Source organism: Squalius cephalus, assembly GCF_949319135.1.
Source record: "Squalius cephalus genome assembly, chromosome: 15".
NCBI classification, from domain to species: Eukaryota; Metazoa; Chordata; class Actinopteri; order Cypriniformes; family Leuciscidae; genus Squalius; species Squalius cephalus.
Genome location: NC_137136.1, coordinates 35,881,633 through 35,902,922, shown reverse-complemented (window position 1 = coordinate 35,902,922; position 21,290 = coordinate 35,881,633). Strand labels below are relative to the sequence as shown.

General features: G+C 36.6%; 1 protein-coding gene and 1 long non-coding RNA gene across 2 annotated transcripts; one reads left to right on the top strand and one right to left on the bottom strand.

Moving 5' to 3' along the window:
- Positions 1–2,552: 2,552 nt before the first annotated feature.
- On the bottom strand, positions 2,553–20,368 carry yrdc (yrdC N(6)-threonylcarbamoyltransferase domain containing). Its single transcript, XM_079895103.1, has 6 exons — positions 20,140–20,368; positions 11,957–12,155; positions 9,759–9,873; positions 4,547–4,666; positions 4,328–4,458; positions 2,553–3,093 (listed from the first exon to the last, which is right to left on the bottom strand). The coding sequence occupies exons 1-6, from the start codon at positions 20,300–20,302 to the stop codon at positions 3,024–3,026; spliced, it is 798 nt and encodes a 265-aa protein (XP_079751229.1). The 5' UTR covers positions 20,303–20,368; the 3' UTR covers positions 2,553–3,023.
- On the top strand, positions 15,717–18,246 carry LOC307172600. Its single transcript, XR_013823734.1, has 3 exons — positions 15,717–15,932; positions 16,357–16,446; positions 17,360–18,246. It is a non-coding gene; the product is annotated as an uncharacterized lncRNA (long non-coding RNA).
- Positions 20,369–21,290: the final 922 nt, after the last annotated feature.

Genomic DNA, 21,290 nt, shown 5'->3' with positions numbered 1-21,290 from the left:
TGGTATAATTGTTAAATACCCGTATATTGTGGAAAAAGAGATTGTCGCACATGGCAAACGAGATTAGTTCCCCCTTCTCAATAAACTATATAGACATGGGCCCGTATTCATAAAGATTCTAAGAATCCTCTCAGAAAACTCTTAATTTAGCTTAAAAACTTTTACGCAGGAGTCTTAGGTTAAGAGCTATTCGGGACCGATCTGAGAGCAACTCTGAGTAAGGAAAAGACAAAAACTTTCATCTTAGTGAGGAGGCGGGGTTGACCCCGTTGCTATGGATGACACAATCTTTTGAAGACTGTGATTGGCTGGTTGTCCAATAAGGGGAAAAAAGTGATTTTAAGTATAGGATATATTCTAAGCCTTCACTTTGAAATTACATGCATAATTTTTCCTATTTGACCGTTCTCACACACACACATTATATCCTTATTTTATTAACCATGCTGTTAATTTCCTATAAGGTATTTGCTTGGCTTAGAATGATAAAAATTGTTCCACTCTTTCCAATTACACTGATTGTTGGCATGTCTATTTAAATGGTGGTTTGAATGTTGGTTTTAATGAATCAAACATGGAATTTTCCCAGTTGCCAAATATCGTAATGTAGTGATTTCATTTCAGGCGCTATGGCATTTCTGCGCTGTGTTGGAGATGTTAGCGTGTCTCTAATAAGATCAGTCACAAACATGATCCCTGCACGATCTAATATATATCTTCTTATTAACTCACTGTCATCCATTGTCTGCAACACATTTCTTCTCCCTCTTCGTCTTTCTGCCATTTTCTCCTCTGCTAAAGAAACTCTTAAGCCTCTTAAAAGTCCTCGTCTGTACTCCTAACAATTTTGACCTTAAGACCTCTTTTAAGGGTTAAGATGCTTTCTGAATTACTTTTTTCTTTACTAGGATTTTTTCTTTAATTTTAAGAGTAAACGCCCACATTTCTAAGAATTTTCTTAGAATTTTGTCACTAGGAGCTACTCTTTGCATTAAGATTCTTTATGAATACGGGCCCAGATGTACTTACAAACTTTCCAATGCCTCGTTTTATGAGTACAGAACCTATTTGTACTACTGTAGAAGTTTGGTGCCATTCTTTGGCTCGAGGTCATGGTGCAAAGGACCCTGGGTTGATTTTACTCTGAACCATCCCTTTAAAAGAAAGATAAAATATGATAGAGCAATATGAACAGTGAAACAGAAGTTCATACAAAGCATTTTAGCAGGCTTTATTAAGCATGAAAATAACTTAGCCAAATAATATGATTTATATAATTTTGGTTTCTCTAAATACATTTAAAAATTACAGATGCAGTGAAAATACAGGTATCGGTTACGGTATCGGCGATTACCAAAAATGACAGTATCGGACACGTTCTGGAAAAAGTGGTATCAGTGCATCCCCAGTCATTATTTATTAGCCATAATTTATTTAGTCCCTATTGAATAAGTGGGGTTACATGCAGCCTGTTCAAAAAGTTGCTAAATTTTGCATATAAAAAACATTTCTAGTCACTTTTTTTGAAAAAGACACACACACACAAAAAGGAAATTCAAGAGTTCTGAAATTCTGGAAAAAAAAATTTGAGGAGTTTTGACTGACTGAGTTTTCTGACTTTAGGACCCAGCGGAACGGCTCAATTGCTCCATATAAGGCCATCTAGAGTCATGAAATATAATCTTATATTACTTATTTTCCACAAGAGGTCAAAGACACCCAAAGTAAGGTATTTAGAACTGGATTAAAAGGGTTATGCATGAAACTAAGATATTTTGAATTTTAGTTAAAATAATGTGAGGAATGTGCTTAACCCTAAAACTGGTAATGTGATCTGGGTGTAACATAGTTTATCACTTTTATCATTTATCACAGCCTGGTCTGTCTTGAGTATGCTGGTCACATGATTTGAAAAACAACAACATTAAAAACCTGTCATCCCCCTTTTTGAGAATATATGTAATATTGCACTATCCCAATTTAAATGGTTGTAATTCAAGAATGCTTTAGGAGCTGTACCAAAAATAGTTTTTGTAACAAATTAATTTATTTTTAGTCTCAATACAGTCTCAGACCTTTCCGACAATATGTGTTTTGTCAAGATTAGAAAAGTTTTTTATTATAAAGTAGTTAAAATAAATTTTGTAATAAGAAACCTGACACCGATTTCAAAACGGTTTTCACAGGCTAAATCTTGAGTTTGTAAGCTTTCCAATGATATATAATATGTCAACATTATATGAGTTGAAGTATAGGATATAATTGTTTTAAACATGCAATGGCAGTTACAGTTATAGATTTGGTCCTTTTTTTATACCCTAAACAGGCAATGTGATCTGGGAGTCACAACTCATAAACTCCAAAATACATAACATTTTTCAAAAATTATTTTGGATATGATTTACTTAAGTCCAGATGATATAAAAAAAGACATGAAATTATTTGTTGCTTATCATTTTCTACTCTTGCCTGTTTAAGGGTTAAATTACTATGTATGCATTATTTATTGATCAAACAAACAAAATGTATGAAATAAAATGAAACAAAGCCAGCAAGGACAAAATATTTTTAATTTCAAAAACCAAATGCGAGGGACTATTGCAAAAATAAAATTAAAATAAAAAGATGGCAATAAGATGATTGACTTTGCTTTGGTCCACAATGCAAAAAAACGTGCAGTAATAAATAAAAGTTCATGTCAGATTCAGGTTCTGACTGTTGCTCTGCCAGAGAACAACTGACTCCTCTGAACTCGACAATCACTAGAGTTTAAAACTGCAATAAATAATAACAAAAAACAAAAAAACTAAAGTATTACTGTACTTTAACATATCAATCAACTCATAATAATATTCCCAACATAATACACAGTGTAACTGGAGAGCTGTATAGACTGACCCAGACGTGTGTGTGGATTCAAACGCCTGAGAGGAAGATTTAAGGCACCAAACTCAAAACTAAAACATGAGCCCCAGTTCAGAGAAGCTCTTCTTCATGGGCCGCTTGTCCCTCCGCTCTGAGACTCACTGATCGACGGGATCCTCCAGGAGCCCATGCTTGCCCTCGAGGACTTCAACTGTAGCAGAGAGAGCGCTGAGACACAACACAGGAGAAGGTGTTTTTAAAATTACAACTTTTGTTTTTAAGTCTCTACATAATAAATCACAGTCTCATCTTTCAGATGCAATTTCTATCCATAAACCAAACAGGTTGTTGAGATCCTGTAATCTAGATTAAAAATGCTTCTTCTCTGCCGAGTTTTAAGTATCTGCTTAAACACCTTTTATCAATAGCTTTCAACCAGGTATTGTGTTGGTAACAGCTTTTAATGTTTATATTGTGTTGAGTTGTGTTCTTTTGTATTGTTGTATTTGTATTGTATCAGATTTTAGTTGTATTGTACAGCACTTGTGTGTCAACCTTGAGTTGCATTGAAAATGCTTAATAAACAATAGAGCTGCACAATACATCGAATTATCGATATATCACAAATGTATCGCAATATGCATATCGCAACGGCTTGCTATAACTGGTGTCATGAACAAAAGACAGAAAATCACTAACTGCTCTCGGCTGAATAACTTTTGTAGTTTAAACAAGAATCAGGATATATTTAATTCATACAGTGAAAACTAAGCCGTGTTTTATTTTAACATTTGATTATTCAGTTTCTGTTGTTAAATAACCCTTTAAGCATTATCGTATTGCATTATTTAATGAGTTATCGCATTGTTCTTCAATATCGTGGCACCCTAATAAACAATAAATAAATCATTTAAAAAAAGTTTTTTTAAAAATTTGAAGTAAACACCACAACCACTATTGTGTAACTTTGGTAATTATCCTCGTAAACACAGTCGGTTATGTCTGAAGTGAACATAAACAGTTGAGCTAGAAAACGTGTGTGTATCAGTATATTGGATCCGTGCAGCTCTTAAAGTGACGGCAGCCTAATAAATCTGCTTAAACAACGAGACCAAGATAAAATCACTCACTGCTGTCAATTAGTGATATTTCAATGTTAATATACATTGCAGACTAAAACTGCGTCCGGAATCACATACTGTATAGTAGGTACTATCTTTGCTTTGAAACACTTCACAACCATTAAAAGTATGTTTTATAGAGTATGAATGACATTTAGATGCACTACATCCACTCCTGTGGCCTCATGGGACACGCAGTTCAGAACCTCACCGGAAGCAGACGCTCGTCCGCAGATGTTCACGAGTGTGTTTCACACTCCTCTGTTCTTGCCTCCTATAGCAGCGAAGATGCAACTCAAGTCTCTAATGAACGTGTTAATGAGGTTCTGAGAGTCACTCACCATCCCGGCCTGATGATCCGGTATCTGCCACTCACGGACAGATCCACGACTGTCGAACCCAAGCGGTTCTGATCTCCAATCGGGCCTCCGTCCACCACAACCGCCAGACTGGGCCACAGATCCTCAAACTCCTGCAGAACACCACACACACACACACACGTCAAACTCAGACCAAAGCCCACTGAGAAAGCACTGGGAGTTGTGGAGTCGTGTGCTTACGCTAACAGCAACCGTACTGGTGTGAGCGCTGACATTAGCGCTGGTGAGCGCGAGCGGTTCGCCACACATCTGACAGAGGCGTCTCATGAACGGGTGATCTGGGATACGGACCCCGATGAGCTGCAGCAAACACAACATTAGTGACACGGGTCTTAAACACTCACAACAACATTAAAGTACACTTCACATCTTAAAGCCCTCCTGTGGTGTAAATCCAGCTTTTAATGTTGTTTATGTGTCTATGTGGTGATTTTAATCTGCTTTAAGACAAATCATGTGTAAGTTCATAAGTCGACAGCATTGCTGAGTATTTCCTCCTTAAAACTGCAGTGAACCAAAGACAGTCTCAGAAACACGCTTTGAAATCGCTGGTGTTTCTGACGTCACAAACTACCTTGTAACCAATCAGATCAACGTGTGATCGTCAACCAGTGGATCTCTGAGCTGAGTGAGTGAGTGGAGGCGGGGCTCATTTGCATATTCATAGAACCACGTATACTAAATGAGGCAAGGGTGTCGAGTTACAATCAAGATATTTTAAGGCATGAAGACTTTTCTTTCAAGTAAAAAACACTTAAATATGTCATTTTGGTGATGAAAGATGAGTTTTATTAGATACGATTATTGAGTACAGGGGGACTTTAAGTACATTTTAAAACTGTACATGCAGAGAATATTGCACACTTAAGTGTACTTAAAGGGATACTTCAGGATTTAGCATTAAGCTTTGTATTAGTAGAAAACCTGTAGTATTTTCGAATTACCGTGCTTTCCACCCTCATATCCCCCTGAGACAAGAGATTTATGTATTTTTTGTCTGGAAAAAATCCTCGTCAAAATAATCGTCATTTTGCGTCATCGGAGGATTTTTTGGCCAGAGGCTAAAGACTACAGCCAGTAGGAGGCGCTGTCCCGCATGTGTTCAACCCGCCCATAGAGGGTGGGATCTCACTCACAGACTGTACACACAGTCAGCCGTCTTTCTTTGGAAGCTAAGCTAGCAGGCTCTTGTTCTGTGGAGAAAGCTGAGTAGTAGGAGAAAGCTGAGTAGTAGGGGTTACATCCTCCTTTTCCCGGACTTGTCCGGCCGTCGAGATCGTCCAAAATGTACAGGATTCGGCTTTTGCGTTCTGCGGTCGCCATTCATTGTTTACATGCACACCTCTTGTTTCAATCTCACTGAATTCATTCCGATTGGTGAATCTGAATGTAGTGTTTACATGAACGCTAAACAAGTGATCGGTTGATGTGCGTTTTAACATTGCTAAGAAAATTCCCGCACCTCCGTTGCGAGACCGGCGCGTCTCAGTAATGATGCCACCGGCCTCGCGCCGTTCTCCCGCGGCCGTCAGCCTCGTCCTGCTCGCCACAGTAAACGTGATGAATGCCGACTGTAGAACGCAAAAGCCGAATCCCGGACATTTTGAGCGATCCCGAAATCCAGGGCAAACTCGTCACGGAGACTCACTAGTTTATTGTATTCTCTTCCGGTCTGTTTTCCATCCACGTTCACGAGTCCACGTGGACGCTGCTGACTGATGTGTTATCTGGTGCGTCCATGTGGACTGTTAATTTTGGACCAAAATGTATTTTCGATGCTTCAAAACATTCTAAATAACCCACTGATGTCACATGGACTACTTTGATGATGTCTTTATTACCTTTATGGACGTGAACAGTGACACGTCCATTGACTTACAATGGAGGGACAGAAAGTTCTCGGAATAAATCTAAAATATCTTAAGATGTCTTCAGAAGAGAAACGGAGGTCTTACGGGTTTGGAGTGACATGAGGGGGGAAGTCATTAATGACATCATTTTCATTTTTCCACCAGTACCACTGGAGTTAAACACATTATTACAAGTTTACCGGTTTGAACTGAGCTAAGGCGAGCAGAGAGTGTTGAACACTGGCTGGTTATGTACTTGCTCAAATATTTATTTTGGATCATTTTTAACCCAAAAACATTATGGACTGCAGCTTTAACCCCCTGAGGTCGACAATCGCGCCGGCGCGATAGGCTCGCTTTTTTTCAGTTCAGTTCAAAAGAAATTAATTTTGCTCTGTTGACTTTGATATTACAAGCAAGTTTCATACATCAATCGATTCTGTTAAATGTGTATTATTTTTGTGTATACTCACAATAAAAACAAAGTGTTGTGCTTTTTGCCAAATAAAGAAAAATAAACGTGATGCGAGTTCTGCCTTATCTCTGTCAGTGAAGACCATTCTGAAACGCGTCCGAAAATGAACTGTAACTCAGCGAATACTCAGTCAAACAGGCATACAGTCAAACAGGCATGAAGCTTGAATTCTCTTCTTTTAAATGAGGTAATTTATATAAAAAACAAATATTCTTATCTTGTGAAATCTGTATTAAAAGAGAGCGATTCCAGTCGAGCTAATTAGAGCTCATTCAAAGGTAATGTGAACCCGCCCACGGAGAGCGCGTGCTATTCAAACGCAAATTACTGAGGCAATCCAAGCAAACCTGTGAACGCCCACATCAGCTCGAGAAAACACAAGCGCTGTGAGAAATAATAATAATGGAAAATCTACCTCAGAGTGCGGAGTGCAGAGTATTGCAGGAGAGAGGATCCGAATACTGTAGTAAGTAGGGGTGTAAGAAAAAATCGATACACTTGAGTATCGCGATATTTTATTTTGCAATACTGTATCGATTTTCAAAAACGCAATATCGATTTTTTTTTTTTTTTTTTTTACGTCCAAAAATATTCATGGCAAGACCGTAAGACAGTGGTTCGCGCTTATGTTGTTTAAATCCCTACCACTAGATAGCTATGCTGAGACGCACCACTAGTGTCCTCGCCAGGCTCGCCTATAACGGTGCGTGTCCACTGGACATTTTAGGATTGACAGCGGACCGGAGAAAGCGTTGAGAGCGACCGAGAGCGTCAAAAAGTTGGGCAGTTCCTTTATACAAATATCAAGCGAAAAACGCAGCCAATTGCTGTGAGGTTCGGGATGTGACGTCTGTCTTGAGAGTTTAAACATATGAAAATTGTACCGGAGTTTATGCTGGATTTAGTGCGCAAATCATTTTGTTTACAAATTAGACATTGTGCATTTGTTATATATATGTTAAATATTTCATTTTGGATGTGTTTATTGTGATTATATTGGCTGGTTTATACAATTGAAAGGATATCTTTGCTTGGTGCATTTGGAAACAAAGCTTGTCTATTTCTAAATGTAATCGCGTGCATCGTTCACACCAAATGCGAATAGAGCATCTGGCGCGAGTGATTTCAATGTTAAGTCAATGCAAAGACGCGTTTACGCGCGTCTGGAGGTCCTGCGGCACGAGGCGTTTAGCGCGGCGCGGTTCGCCTCATTCGCGCGTCCAGTTCTTTTAAAATCTTTTAGCACATAAAACTTGATTTCAATATATGACACATTCATTTTGTTCACTTTCATCCACTTTCATTCATTTTCGTCCAGTTCACGTTGTTGTTTTGTATTGTGACAGGGGCTATGTACCTATTTTCTTTTATTATGGCCTACTTGAGCATATAAAAATTTGCTCACTAAGAACCTGTGAACCACAATTCCAAACTGGCAGTTTGATTTTCTGTGTACTGAATTGTTTACCTAAAGTAAACTTCTTTGACTTTTATGCACATCATGTCTTTTTTAAAATATTTTTAATATATTTTACTTAAAAAAAATCCCAATATATCGCCTTATGCACAGTATCGAAATATATTGCAATATATTGAATCGTGACCCATGTATCGTGATACGTATCGTATCGCCAGATTCTTGCCAATACACAGCCCTAGTAGTAAGTTTTTTTTCCTTCTCAAGTTAATCGCGTTTCTGTGAATGAATGAACGGCAGCCGCAGAGATGCGCGCTGTTTACCACAGCTTGCAAAAAGACAGTTTAAATTTAAATTGCGTCTCTGTGTGAATGAATGATGATGTTTTAGCAAACTGTATTGCTATACTGAGTGGAGTAAAAATCGACAGAAATATGTTGAAATAAAATGTAGGCTATTTGTATAAGCAACGTATTAAACTGAAAATTAACATTTATATGCCCTAATATTTCATAAAAACAACGTTACAGTCAGGCGTTTCTGTTTGTGAATGAATGTTTCGGTTTTAGCAAACTGTATTGCTATACTGAGTAAAAATCGACTGAAATATGTTGAAATAAAATGTATTTGTATAAGCAACGTATTAAACTGCAAATTAACATTTATATTTCTTATAATAAAAATGAAAGACCTATGTTACAGACATATGAAAGACAACATTTCGTTGATTAGTTTTGGATAGATTATACATTTTTACTGTAAAATATCTGCCACCTCAAATAAGCTTTTGTTTGCCAATATTTGCTCATGTTAAATATAGTATGTTTTGTCAAAAATAAAGTAATCAAATAATCAATCAAATCCTTAACTTTGAAATATGTATGATAAAATGTATACTTTAGTTTTTACAAAGAAAGATTACACTTGAATTGTTGTTGTAATTGTAACCTTTTTAATAAAAAAATATATTTACAAGGTAGATGTAAACAAACTATTAAAAGGTAAATATAAGCCTTTTCTTTAAATAATTTTTATTGTGTTTTATTAGTGACAAATTTGGGGAGAGGATAAATATTCCAAAACTGAAAATACAGTATGAGAATTAACTGCACAATTACTAGACATGTTTTCCTTGGATATTATAGGCCAAATTGCAAGCACAATATGTGGAAAAATAAAAAAGAATTGAGATGCTTCCAACTGTTGCTCTTGCATTCTTTCTTGTGACACACCTGAATAAATGGCTCATTAAGTATGCGGGTCCCATTGCCTCCAGGTGCGAACCACTAAATATTCATGATCGTTGACGCCCACTCCGCATATTGCCTTAAAGTCTTATTGGCACATATTTAGTATGTGTTTTGTGGCCTTATTTCAGAAACTTTAGTTTTTAGTTTTTTCAATAACCACGCATAAACATTATTCTCTCAAAAATGCAGACATGTACATTCTTGTTGCTCACATATGATGGTAGCCCTGTTTGTGCTAAATAGTGTGTAATTTTTTTTTGCCATTAATATGTTTATAAGCAACTGGAAAAAGCACAAATGTCAGGGCATGTCAGAACATCTCAAGGACCCCAAAAACACCTTAGACCCCAGAGGGTTAAAGTAAACTTTAAGTCTAGGGGTGTGTTTCCGAGAGCCTAACCTTAGTGAAGGGATTGAGATCCGCGTTCAGTGTGTCGGATCTCTCCAGAACGAGTGTGACGGGTCCCGGCAGCAGATCCGACAGCAGATCCTCCTTCACAGACACTTTACAGAGCCTGCACACAGCAGAAGCAGGCCTTACACCACACGAACACCACATCAACACCACATCAACACCACAGCACATCAACATCAACACCTCAATATCAGTATTACTGCACTAGATCAAAAATAAAGTAATAAATAATAAAAACATGCAACAACAAAACCAAGTCTCTTCTGCTCACCGAGGCTGCATTTATTTGATCAAAAATACCATAAATATTGTGAAATATTATATTAATTTAAAACAGCTGTTTTCTATGTGAATATATAGTGTAATTTATTCCTGTGATCAAAGCTGAATGTTCAGCATCATTACTCCAGTCTTCAGTGTCACATGATCCTTCAGAAATCACTCTAATATGAGGATTAGATGCTCAAGAAACATTTATGATTATTATCAATATTTTTGTGGAAACTGAGATACATTATTTGAAATAGAAATGATTCGTAACATTATAAATGACTTTTCTGTCACGTTTGATGAACAATGCATCCTTGCTGAACAAAAGGCTGGAAATGACCGATTTTTATTTATTTTTTTTGTCAATGAAATGAATGTAATATATTTTAGTTTGATAATGTTTATTATTTAATATTTAGTATTTTTAGGGGATTTTTTTATACTAAATTATATTTACGCTGTATTTATAATCCATTTATTCACTTTTTGAGCACAGACCTGGGGCCTCATTTATAAAACTTTGCGTATGATTTGCGTCATAAGTGGCGTACGGATGAAACATAGGACGTGCGTACGCACAGAAATACTCGGATTTATAAAACCGTGCGCACGCACATCCTACGCAGTTTTCCCTTAATAAATCACAATCAATTCTAAATGTAGCGCAGCTTTTGCGGCTTCATGTCACGCCCATAGTTGCCCATACATAGTCCGTGAAACGCCCACAAGTTAATATTCATCGATTGCGAAATCATGGCAAACACAGAGAGGAAAACCAAGAAACGTAACTTCACTCACGTCATTACGCATTGTGATGGCATCATGGCATTTTATTACCATCCATTTGATTGCATCTGACAAGCTACAGATGTGTTATGAGGATGAATTGCATAACATGCCAATATTATTGCAGAACATATTTCACTTTTCTTTTAGCAAATGTGTTAATTTACATTTCTGTTGTAATCTTCGTTTGATTTTGTTTGTTTTACACTGCAGATCGATCAAACGGGTGTTCGTGTAGGCTGTTAATTGTAAGGCTTGCTTTGTGAAGTCTTCATGTTATTTATGAGAGGCAGTATTGCCATTTCTTTTACACAACGGTCTACAGTTTCACACACTTTCACGTGTTTCTTCCATCTGCCGACGGTGTCGCCATTTCTCATTTCACCCGTTTTTGTGCGTACGCCTGGGTCAGAGTGTGCGTGAAAGACCGCACATTTTCCCGTCAAGTTTGCTTTTTATAAATACCAATTATTGCGTAGAGAGCGGCGTACGCCTTCTTTTGTGCGTACGCAACGTTTATAAATGAGGCCCCTGAAAACTAAATGTCCAACTTAAACTGGTAGCCTAAATCTTGAACTCTTTAAAGCAACAGACTGAAGTCTGATCTCTTTTCAAACACGACACTTGGCAGATTATTGCTGACATGAAAAAAGTTTTAAAAAGTGAACTTAGAAAAAAAAGTAACAGAATTTTACGTGTATTGTTATAAAAAAAAATGCACAAAAATAAAAATTTTCGAAATCATATTTTACTCTAAAACGGCAAGAAAATCAAAGCAATAAATCTAATCTCGCTGTGTTCCAAATTTGAGGTTGATATCACAAAAAAAATTAGCTTTCAGTGAGAAACTCTTGTTTGGCTGCAGTACCACACGCTTCCACTAGAGGACATTCGTGAAATTCATTTTTGACCATGAAACCGAACAAATGTGACTTTTTTTTTTTCAGGACCATTTAACCTTTTCGAATCATGTCCATGATTTTTTACTTTTTGTGTTCACATAGCAAGTGCCAAAACCTTCACCAAGTTTTGTACAATTCCAATGAAGTAAAAAATAAAATAAAAAAATAAAACACGTAAAACTTTCCCGAAGAGCCCCAGAGAGTTAGAGGGCTGCAGAACTGCACCTGTATATGTCCTGTATCTCCCCGACACAGATGGCGAGAGGCTTGTCCCCGTTCCGGCCCTTGATGTCGTAAACCCTTCGTACGGCGGACGAGTTCTGGGCCACACAAGCCAGACCGTAGATGGTATCGGTGGGAAGAGCCACGACCTGCCCGCTCTTCAGAGCCGCTGATGTGGACCTCAGGGCCTCCAGAACACACTCTAACACACACACCCGGAGAAACACGGATCAGAACACTACAGGTACATCCACAGGCTCCAACATTCACATTTGTTTCATTATTATTGCTAATAATAATAATAATAATAATAATAATAATAGATAATTATTGATAGACTCGCATTAAAAGTTTTGGAAACATTTGCTACGTAAATGCAAACATTTGCTACCTATTTTAATTTGTGCAAAAACCTTGTATTTTCAGATCCATTAATCCTATAGGCCAGGGCTTAATATGATTAAAAAATATTTAAAAAAAATATTAAAAATAAAAAATATAAAAAAATATGATAATTTGCATGCGACACACATAATAGTTTTTCTGTTAGCCTATGTTACATTACAGCATTTAATTTCTTTACTCACTGCAAATTTGCAGATGTACGATCACGATATATATATTGTACATGCATTTATTTTTAATTAAAACAACATTAATCAAATATATAAATGCATTATCTATTTAAATCATACTTCATGTAATTTATGCAGTTTTAAATTTAATCTATTTCCTAAGTTTAATCTTTTTTTTTTATTTGTTTTTTTTACCATTGATTTTATTTATTTATTTTTCATTATTTTTTTATCAGTTGTATTTATAAAGTTATTATTGTTTTGTTTAGATGAAATTTAAATTATTTTAATCAAATGTATTCACTTTTATTGGTTTAAAGGTGCTGTAAGTGATCCCGGGAGACGTTACTTCTTGTTGACATTCGAATTGTTGTCAAACAAAGCGGAGGCTAGCTAGACCCTCCCTCCTCCTCATCCTGTCTCCTCCCTCCTCCCCTCCCCTCCCGGCATAAAGGAAAGTCAAAAGAGTCAAGTACAAACAAAGTTAAGTTTTACTGATACTTCATTCAATGAGTAATGTCGCCAAGTTAGATAAATGCTTTTATATATTGCAGAACAGAATGCAGAAAAAGAGAAACATTATCTTAAAATCGTCTCGCCACCTGAGGTATGTGTCTCGCCACAACGTCTCGTCCCCATACAAGGACGCAATAATAGCAAGATAACGTTAGCTTCGCGTTTCCCAGTGAGCATAAACAACGGCAGCGTCGTAAACAAATTTAGTCTACGTTGTCAATAGCCTATAAATGAACATTCAAATTCATAACAAACAGTGGATGAAAACAATTATTCACACAAATTGTCGCCCTATTGTGAATTTTCTTGATCATTTACAATAGAGATTGATCGCTGCTAGAAACATACATGTTGTATTCATCAAAGTTAATGCTGACTAGGGTTGCAAAATTATGGGAATTTTCAAAGATGGAAACTTTCCATGGGAATTAATGGGAATTAACAGGAATTAGGGATGTCAATTTTCACAAATTCCCATGATCGATCGTCATTTAAATTAACGATCAATTAATCGATTAATCGTTAGCCGTAATACTGCGATATGCGTCTACTGCAGTGGCTATGGCCAACAGCATGCCTGTCTGCAAATGTTGCTCAAAACGCTATGTTCCTCACCAAATCAATGATAATGGTTTTAAATATAAATAAAGGGCTAGTAGGATTGTAAAATGTTTCGATGTGATTGATAATTAAATTAATTATTTAATAATCAAATATAATTAACTACTAATACAACGTGTCACCAACGCCGCCTCGTATGCGCTTATAATGTGTGACTGTTGTGGACGCGCTCTTCCTGGAACAACTGCACGCGCTGAATGAATCTGCTACCGTTAAACTGGAGCACTTTGCTAGCACATTATTTATCTAAAAGAAACGCATCCTATATGAGATTAATCAGATATATTCAAAATAAACATAATATTACAAATTATATCTGCACAAAATGACGCAAATTCATGCACAAACTGTGAACTTGAACTAAGTTACGTGCCATTCATTCAGAACTAGCCTACTCATGTTGTGGACGCGGAGCAACGCGACACGGCAACTAAACCCAAATAATTCACGTTTTATTACAGTATTGTTCTCTTTATAATGTTATGTAATATTACAGTCCCAATAGTCATTATTAGTCGTGCACTGCCGTTTGAGCTGCGCGCGCTGAAGCTGACGCTTTACTACAGAGTTAATTCTTAACCAAACGCATCCAATGTGAGATAAATCAGATATAGATAGGCATACACAAAATAAACAGTATTACAACTTACATTTGCACAAAACAAAAGGCTGCGAATACACACGCAAACTTATAGTCATGATGAAGGTGTAAAATGGTCCCAAACATAACTCCGGCGCGCTCGCTTTACATGTTTCGCGGTTGAGCAGCGCGCACGCGCATGAAGACCTGCTTAATCGATGATCGATAAGTTGTATCGATTAAATGTATTGTCGACAATTAATCGATCGTCGATTAATCGTTGACATCCCTAACAGGAATTTATGGGAATAAATGGGAATAAACTGGGAATTTTCAAAGTTGAGGGTTGGCTCTTCATAGGGAACTTAAATATAGTTGAGGAAAGTATATTTTAGCATCATCTTGACTAAAACAAACAGATGCCATTCAAATACACTTGAATATTCATGCCATTCCTCAATCACATGCACATAGCACACTGCATGGCTATTGAGACCACACCCCCTACTGGCACTGTGCATGCCTCCATCACATGTATTGATGATATTATGGGGAAATATATTTATTAAATGTTTAAATTGCAAATATCACATGCAAATGTATTCATCTAGTAGATAGCAAGCTGATAAGTTAGATGCTAAATAAGCTACCATAACTTTATTTACCACATAAGTAGGGCTGGGCGGTATGATGGTATATATCGTTACCACGGAAGAAAATGTCAACCGTAACAGATTTTTTTATTCCGTGTATACCGCGACATGTAAATAAGTAGGCGTGGTTAACTCGTGTGCAGCGTGAGTGAGACTGAGACACTGATATTTGTCAAAGAAACATGAAGAAAGACCAAGAGGATCCACAAAAGGAATTACGTTTTCAAAATTAAGGTGATATTTTCGGGGGGGAAGGCGCAGAAGTCAACTAAAGCAGTGCAGCACACTGAAAGTTTAGAGAGACGCACATCCCAGCTAACACACGACGTCGCAGTTACGTAATTTATTCGTACTTTTTGGTCATTTCATGACTTACCAACTGACAACGGAACTACAACGTCGTATGCTCGGAATTTCATTACCATCATATTACCAAACCACAACGTCGTCAGTACGTCCTCCTAACGTTATAAGATAACCAACTACGTTCCAGATACGTACTCTATTCGTAATATCTTGGTAATTTCATGACTTACTGGCAACGGAACTGCAACGTAACAGGACCGTAATTTCATTACCATCATATTACCAACCCACAACGTCGTCAGTACGTCCTCCTAAGGTTATAAGATAACCAACTACGTTCCAGATACGTACTCTATTCGTAATAACTTGGTAATTTCATGACTTACTGGCAACGGAACTGCAACGTCACGGGCCCGTAATTTCATTACCATCTTTTCAGACTGCATTTCTATGAAATATTTTATTTGTTTCAATTGTTTGTTTAGTATTCTGTACGTTTGAAATACGTTCATTCTATTCAAGTAAGGTTATAATTCTAGATGTTTATGTTTGTAAATGTTGCGTGGCTTTGACGTTTTAATGGGCGTGCGCGTGAACCTTCGAGTCGCCCTCAAACACTGGAGCGGAGATGAGTTGCCATGGAAACGGCGCGTCACCGACCGCCCCACTGACTGCAACTGACAAAGCGGCAGAACTCCGTCTCTCGCTGTTGTTTTCACTGCTTTCAGGTGAGTTTAGTCTCTAAAATCACACAAATAATACACACAACTGTTCTTGACACTTCTCGTACTTGTAAGTGACACGCTTCTGTTGAATATTTGCTTTATAGAAATGGTTTAGTGTCTTCGGAAAAAGTCCGTTAGCATCTCAACCGTTTTCAGAAGAGATAACGTTATGCTAACTTCATAGCTTGAGCTTTTTATATGAAAGTTTAGGATTTTAATCACATTTTATGGGTAGATGAGAGGTTTTGATAGTTTTGTAAAAAATAAGTTAGTTTGGAAGTGAGCTAATTTATTTAACATATACGTATTTAACATAAACGTACTCGATGACGTCACTTAACGTTACAACTTACATAGAGTGTGAAAATTGGCTGAAACTTAGCTCAATGGTAAACACAAATTGATAAAACTAGTTCTGTGATTTCAGGAGCAACAAAATAATCCTTCTACAACAGAGGGGAAGCTTCACGACTTCAATATTTCTGAAGAAAGCTGCTGCCAGAGAAGTTGGAAACAGGTGAAGTGAGGAAGCTCATTAAATAACTTCATATCCATTTTCTCACATTATTTTGTCACCTACTGTATATCACCATGCATCTGTTATTTTAAATTCTCATATTTACATTTACTTTTATTTATTTAATTTATTTTAAGAAAGTTTTGACATCCAAACTTAAGTGACACTGTATGAGCAATATGAATAAGTGAATAAGTAAAACTAAAACCATAGATGAAACATTTAAGATTATTATCAGTGTTGAAAACAGCAGTGCTGCTTCATATTTTTGTGTTTTTCAGGGTTATTTGATGAATGAAAGAAAAAAAAGCATCATTTATTTGAAACAGAAATCTTTACTCTCTCTTCTGGTCAATTTAATGCATCCTTGCTGAATAAAATATGATTTTTTTTTTTTTTTTACTCTATTGAACCCAAACTTTTGAACAGTAGTGTATATGTTGGGTCTATTTAACAATGAATCCTGGAGAGAGAAAAAAGAAAATGGATTAAACTTTTACATTGGTTTACACAAAAAGATTAATCAGCACAACTGTTTTCAACATTGATAATACTCAGAAATGTTTAGGACGTTTGCATTGTAAGAATGTATAGTATTCAAATATTAAAATGCTGACTCGTTAGGCCATGTGTTCTTTTTAAAATCAGATGATTTCCTATTAATTCAATATAATGTAAGGGAATAACTCTAGAATAACCTTCCTGATAATGTTTGGGGCCCAGAAACACTATCCTAAATTAAACCTAGATTAAAGACACATCTCTTTAGCCAAGCATTCAATTAACACATCTCATAATCTTGCACTATACGTGATGAAATAGTAAAAAGTGCACATGACCATCTTTTGCCTGAAATAATATGAACAGCAGCAATGCTAATCTTTCTCCTGTTGTCTCCTTGTTTCTATCTCAGGATGCTCAGCATATTTTACTAGAGATTACAGCAGCTCCAGTTCGGATCCAGCCTCACTTGGGAAGATTTCTAATGACATCAACACTCTTGAAGACAATGTGTTTAAACAATTTTCAGATGTTAAATGATATTTTAAAGTGTTTAAACTAATTTAAGTTTTTATGTCAGGTGGTACAGCAAAAATATTATGTATTGTAGTTGTACCACCTGACATGGAAAGTGTACCACCAACCTACCCATACTTGAAATTAGCAGTTTTTATCAGTATTTGAGAGAGCTCTACAAACTTTTTCACTCTGCCAAAGAGATCAGTTAGGCTCCTCTGGACGATGCATTATCATGTTTACTGTTATTACCTTGTAAATTCATAATAACATTTGAGAATATACAAATTGCTGGACAAAAGTTTCTCAATTATCTCAACAGCTTTAAAACTACTGATATGTATAAAAAAACAATTATATGAAAGGCTTCAAACCTAAAATGATGGCATAGTTTTTATTTTGTTATTATTAAGACACCATTTTAAATTGTTTTCTTAATCTGTTTATTTGTTCGGACAGTTGCACCACCACCTGACATTTTAGGAGTTTAATGCTGCCTTCAGGAATAATCATAAATAGGCCTAGTTTCCTAGTTAAAAAAAAGAAAGGGACATTGTAATTATGACTTCAGAAGAAGAAAAACAAAATATGTATTATTAAATGTACAAAAAAAATGATTTCAAACTAAGGTTTTATAGAATATAGTGATACATGTCATTAAGTTATCAAATTATTTTAAAAGGAAATAATGCACTTGCCACAACATAACTTTGTGACAATGTTTAGAAAAATATACAAGCGATTTTTAAACAAAACTGTCTGCTTATACAGATTCTATCTTTAAGTGCTAATTGCTTTGTATATTTAAATGTTAAATGGGAAAACACTCAACTGTTCTTTTTTCTTGCATTTTTCTTTTCTTATTCTTGCTTTGTTATTAGGGCCACCAAAATAAAGATGTGTAGGAGTAGTTTGATGTTCAAGCTTTTGAGGAAAATCTTGTTCATTTAAATGTATAACCTGTTTGCAAACTGTTTTTGCTGTTTGTGCTTTGTTCTATAGTAAATGAACTAAATTAACCAAATTCTGAGTCTGTATATCGTTCATATGTCGTTGAAAAAGTCTCTAAAATAGTTTTGGGCCAATGAGGACAAGTTAAATTAGACCACTGCATGTCCGCCCATATTATTAAAAACTAAAATGACCAACTGGTTACCAATACACGACTGTCGATCCACAACGTTGCCACGACGTCGCCGTTACCTGCTGACAACGTTACAAAGTTACGTTGTAGCAACGTATCTGGGAATTTCACTTTTCCGGTTGCCACGACGTAACTAATTACGTCGCCACGACGAAAGTTTGGTCACCAGATTACGTTGCAGTTACGTAACAGTCACGTATTTGTGTTAGCTGGGATGCTCGCAACGGGGCTTACTTGACAACAACTTCATAGCCTATATCAATATTCAAACTAATAGAAATAACCTTAAATAATGTATCTATCCGTCTCTTATGTGTACAGTTACTTTCAGAGTGGACGTGCAAGCGGTTGCCGTGGTAATGAATATTTCCAAAATTCCCCAGCTTAACTTCCCATGGAAATTTACCGGAAACTTTCTGGAAATTTACCGGAAATGTTCCGCCCCTTTGCAACCCTAATGCTGACTGCATAGTTCTAGCTAATTACATCCTTGTGATGGTTTAGCGAACATGAACGTCAGTTTAGAAAGAAAAATGGATTTACCTGTTCTGCAAAAACAGAGCAACTACGTCGGATTGGAAGCCCTTCTGCCGGCGGAGTTCTCGCCACCTTTCAAAGGTTTTTCCGATGTAAATTCGGGACTTCGTGCGTTCCTTATCCTTGTCCCTCTTCTTTCCAATTTGTTCATCGGAACGTCGTCTCTTTGGTCGTGTGTCGGCCATAATTCAAACTTCCCTCTTCATGCTTCTCTGTTCTCTCTCCTCCACACACCTTCACGTGCACGCGCACGTTTTTTATTTATTTCTACACTGCTTTTTCTCTGAACCTGTCCCCTGCCTCAGTTTGAACACCCCTGCTATAGATTGTTATGAATATTACATTTTTAGAAACATGAAAATCTGAACAAAGACTGAAATAATTGTAATGCGTGAGTGCACAAATATATTAAATATAAACTGACCCAGTTTCGGCATCACCAACCAGTTCACCAAAAATAAAGTATAAAGTATAAGCGTTTCATACTTCACGTAAAGAGCATGCTTTATATTAAAATTGTTAAATATGCACAATAATACTATTAATAAGTGATCACCTTTAAACAAGCAAATTATGAAAAAACAAAAGGTTAATTTTAATTATATGTCATTTAATACATAAATTGCCAGCTATGACATGACTAATGTAGTCTAACAAAAGCAGACAAAATATGACAAAAAAAGTATTAAATGTAATTTACACCACAGCATGTTTCTGCAGGCTCATAAACTCACGAAATAATAGAAATGACACTGAAGTAAAAACATTAAAGACACCGCTGGACATTTTGGAGGACAATTTACACACAGAAACCAGAAGTTCCTCTTGTGTCAAGTTCAAACTCTCTAAACTTACTGGTTAGGGTTAGGGTAAGGTAGGGTTAGGCTGAGGTAGGGTTAGGATGAGGTAGGTTAGGCAAAGTCTGCGTTATGAAACACGAGCAGAAGTGTGTGTTTATCGGCTGATATCATGATGGAGATGTTGTTATAACTCACCGCGTTGCTGTGACGTCAGATCCTCTGAGCTGTGAGGGGGAATCCGCAGCACTCTCGTCTTCAGCTCTTTACACATGATGACACTCTTAAAGGGCTTGTTTAGTGTAAAAGATGAAGTGTTTAAAAGTGTGCTGGTCGTGCGAATAAACCTGAAGAACACCATAAACAGCTGCGCTCAATGACGAGCATGCTTTCACACAACCGGAAACCGCGGCTGACAGCACTTCAAAATAAGAGTCCGGTTGACGCAACCTATGGACGCAACCCCCTTCTTCTTCTTCTTCTTCTTCTTCTGTTGTTTATATGGCGGTTGGCAAACCAACTAAAGGTGCATTTTCCGCCACCTACTGGGTTGGAGTATGGAGCACTACTTGGTTGAAAACACTTGGGAGAAGGAAAAAAAACATTCAATTATATCTTTTTTACCAGTTCTGTATCCTTTATAAATTTTTAATAATTTCTCGTGTATTTCATAATTTGTTCCTTCTCCTAATATTTCCTTGAGTGAATAATTGCTTACACCCCTATCCTTTAGTGACTGAACTAATTCAAGTCTTTCTCTATTATATGCTATACATTCTAGTAATATATGATTTACTGTTTCTGGAAATCCACATTTATCGCAATTACCAGTTTCATGTTTACCTATTTTATGTAGACTTTGGTTTAGTGAAGTATGCCCAATACGTAATCTTGTCATTATCACATCCTTTTTCCTGTACACATTTCTTTGTATACTATACAGATGTCTTCCTCTTATTTCATTGTCCCATATCCTTTGCCACCTCTTTTTCACTTCAGTTCCAATCAGCCCCTTAATTTCCGCTTTACTCGTCTGTACTCGGAGGATGATCTCAGGAGCTTCCAACGACTCCTTTGCTATCAGCTTCCTCATTCCCCTTTACTCCGCCATGGACTGGCACCCACAAAAAACTCACCTATATGCCTAAGTGCTTTATAGTATATAACTTCTGTAATATTTCATTTAAAATATATTGTCTTGCTGAGGATGTTCCACTTTCTAAACTTTGCAAAGCTGATTTTGAGTCTGGACATATCACACTACTTTCAGGCTGCTTCTCTTCTATCCATTGTAAAGCCAATAACATGGCTATCAATTCTGTTGTAAAAACAAATATATGATCTGTTGC

What these genes read in the sequence shown, in the direction of transcription:
- yrdc (XM_079895103.1), bottom strand. Translation starts at nt 20,302, where the DNA reads ATGGTGTTCTTCAGGTTTATTCGCACGACCAGCACACTTTTAAACACT. An exon ending in ATCTCAATCCCTTCACTAAG is followed by an intron (nt 4,667 to 9,758) that starts GTTAGGCTCTCG and finishes TGTTTGCTGCAG; the next exon opens with CTCATCGGGGTCCGTATCCC. An exon ending in CGGATCATCAGGCCGGGATG is followed by an intron (nt 3,094 to 4,327) that starts GTGAGTGACTCT and finishes GTTGTGTCTCAG; the next exon opens with CGCTCTCTCTGCTACAGTTG.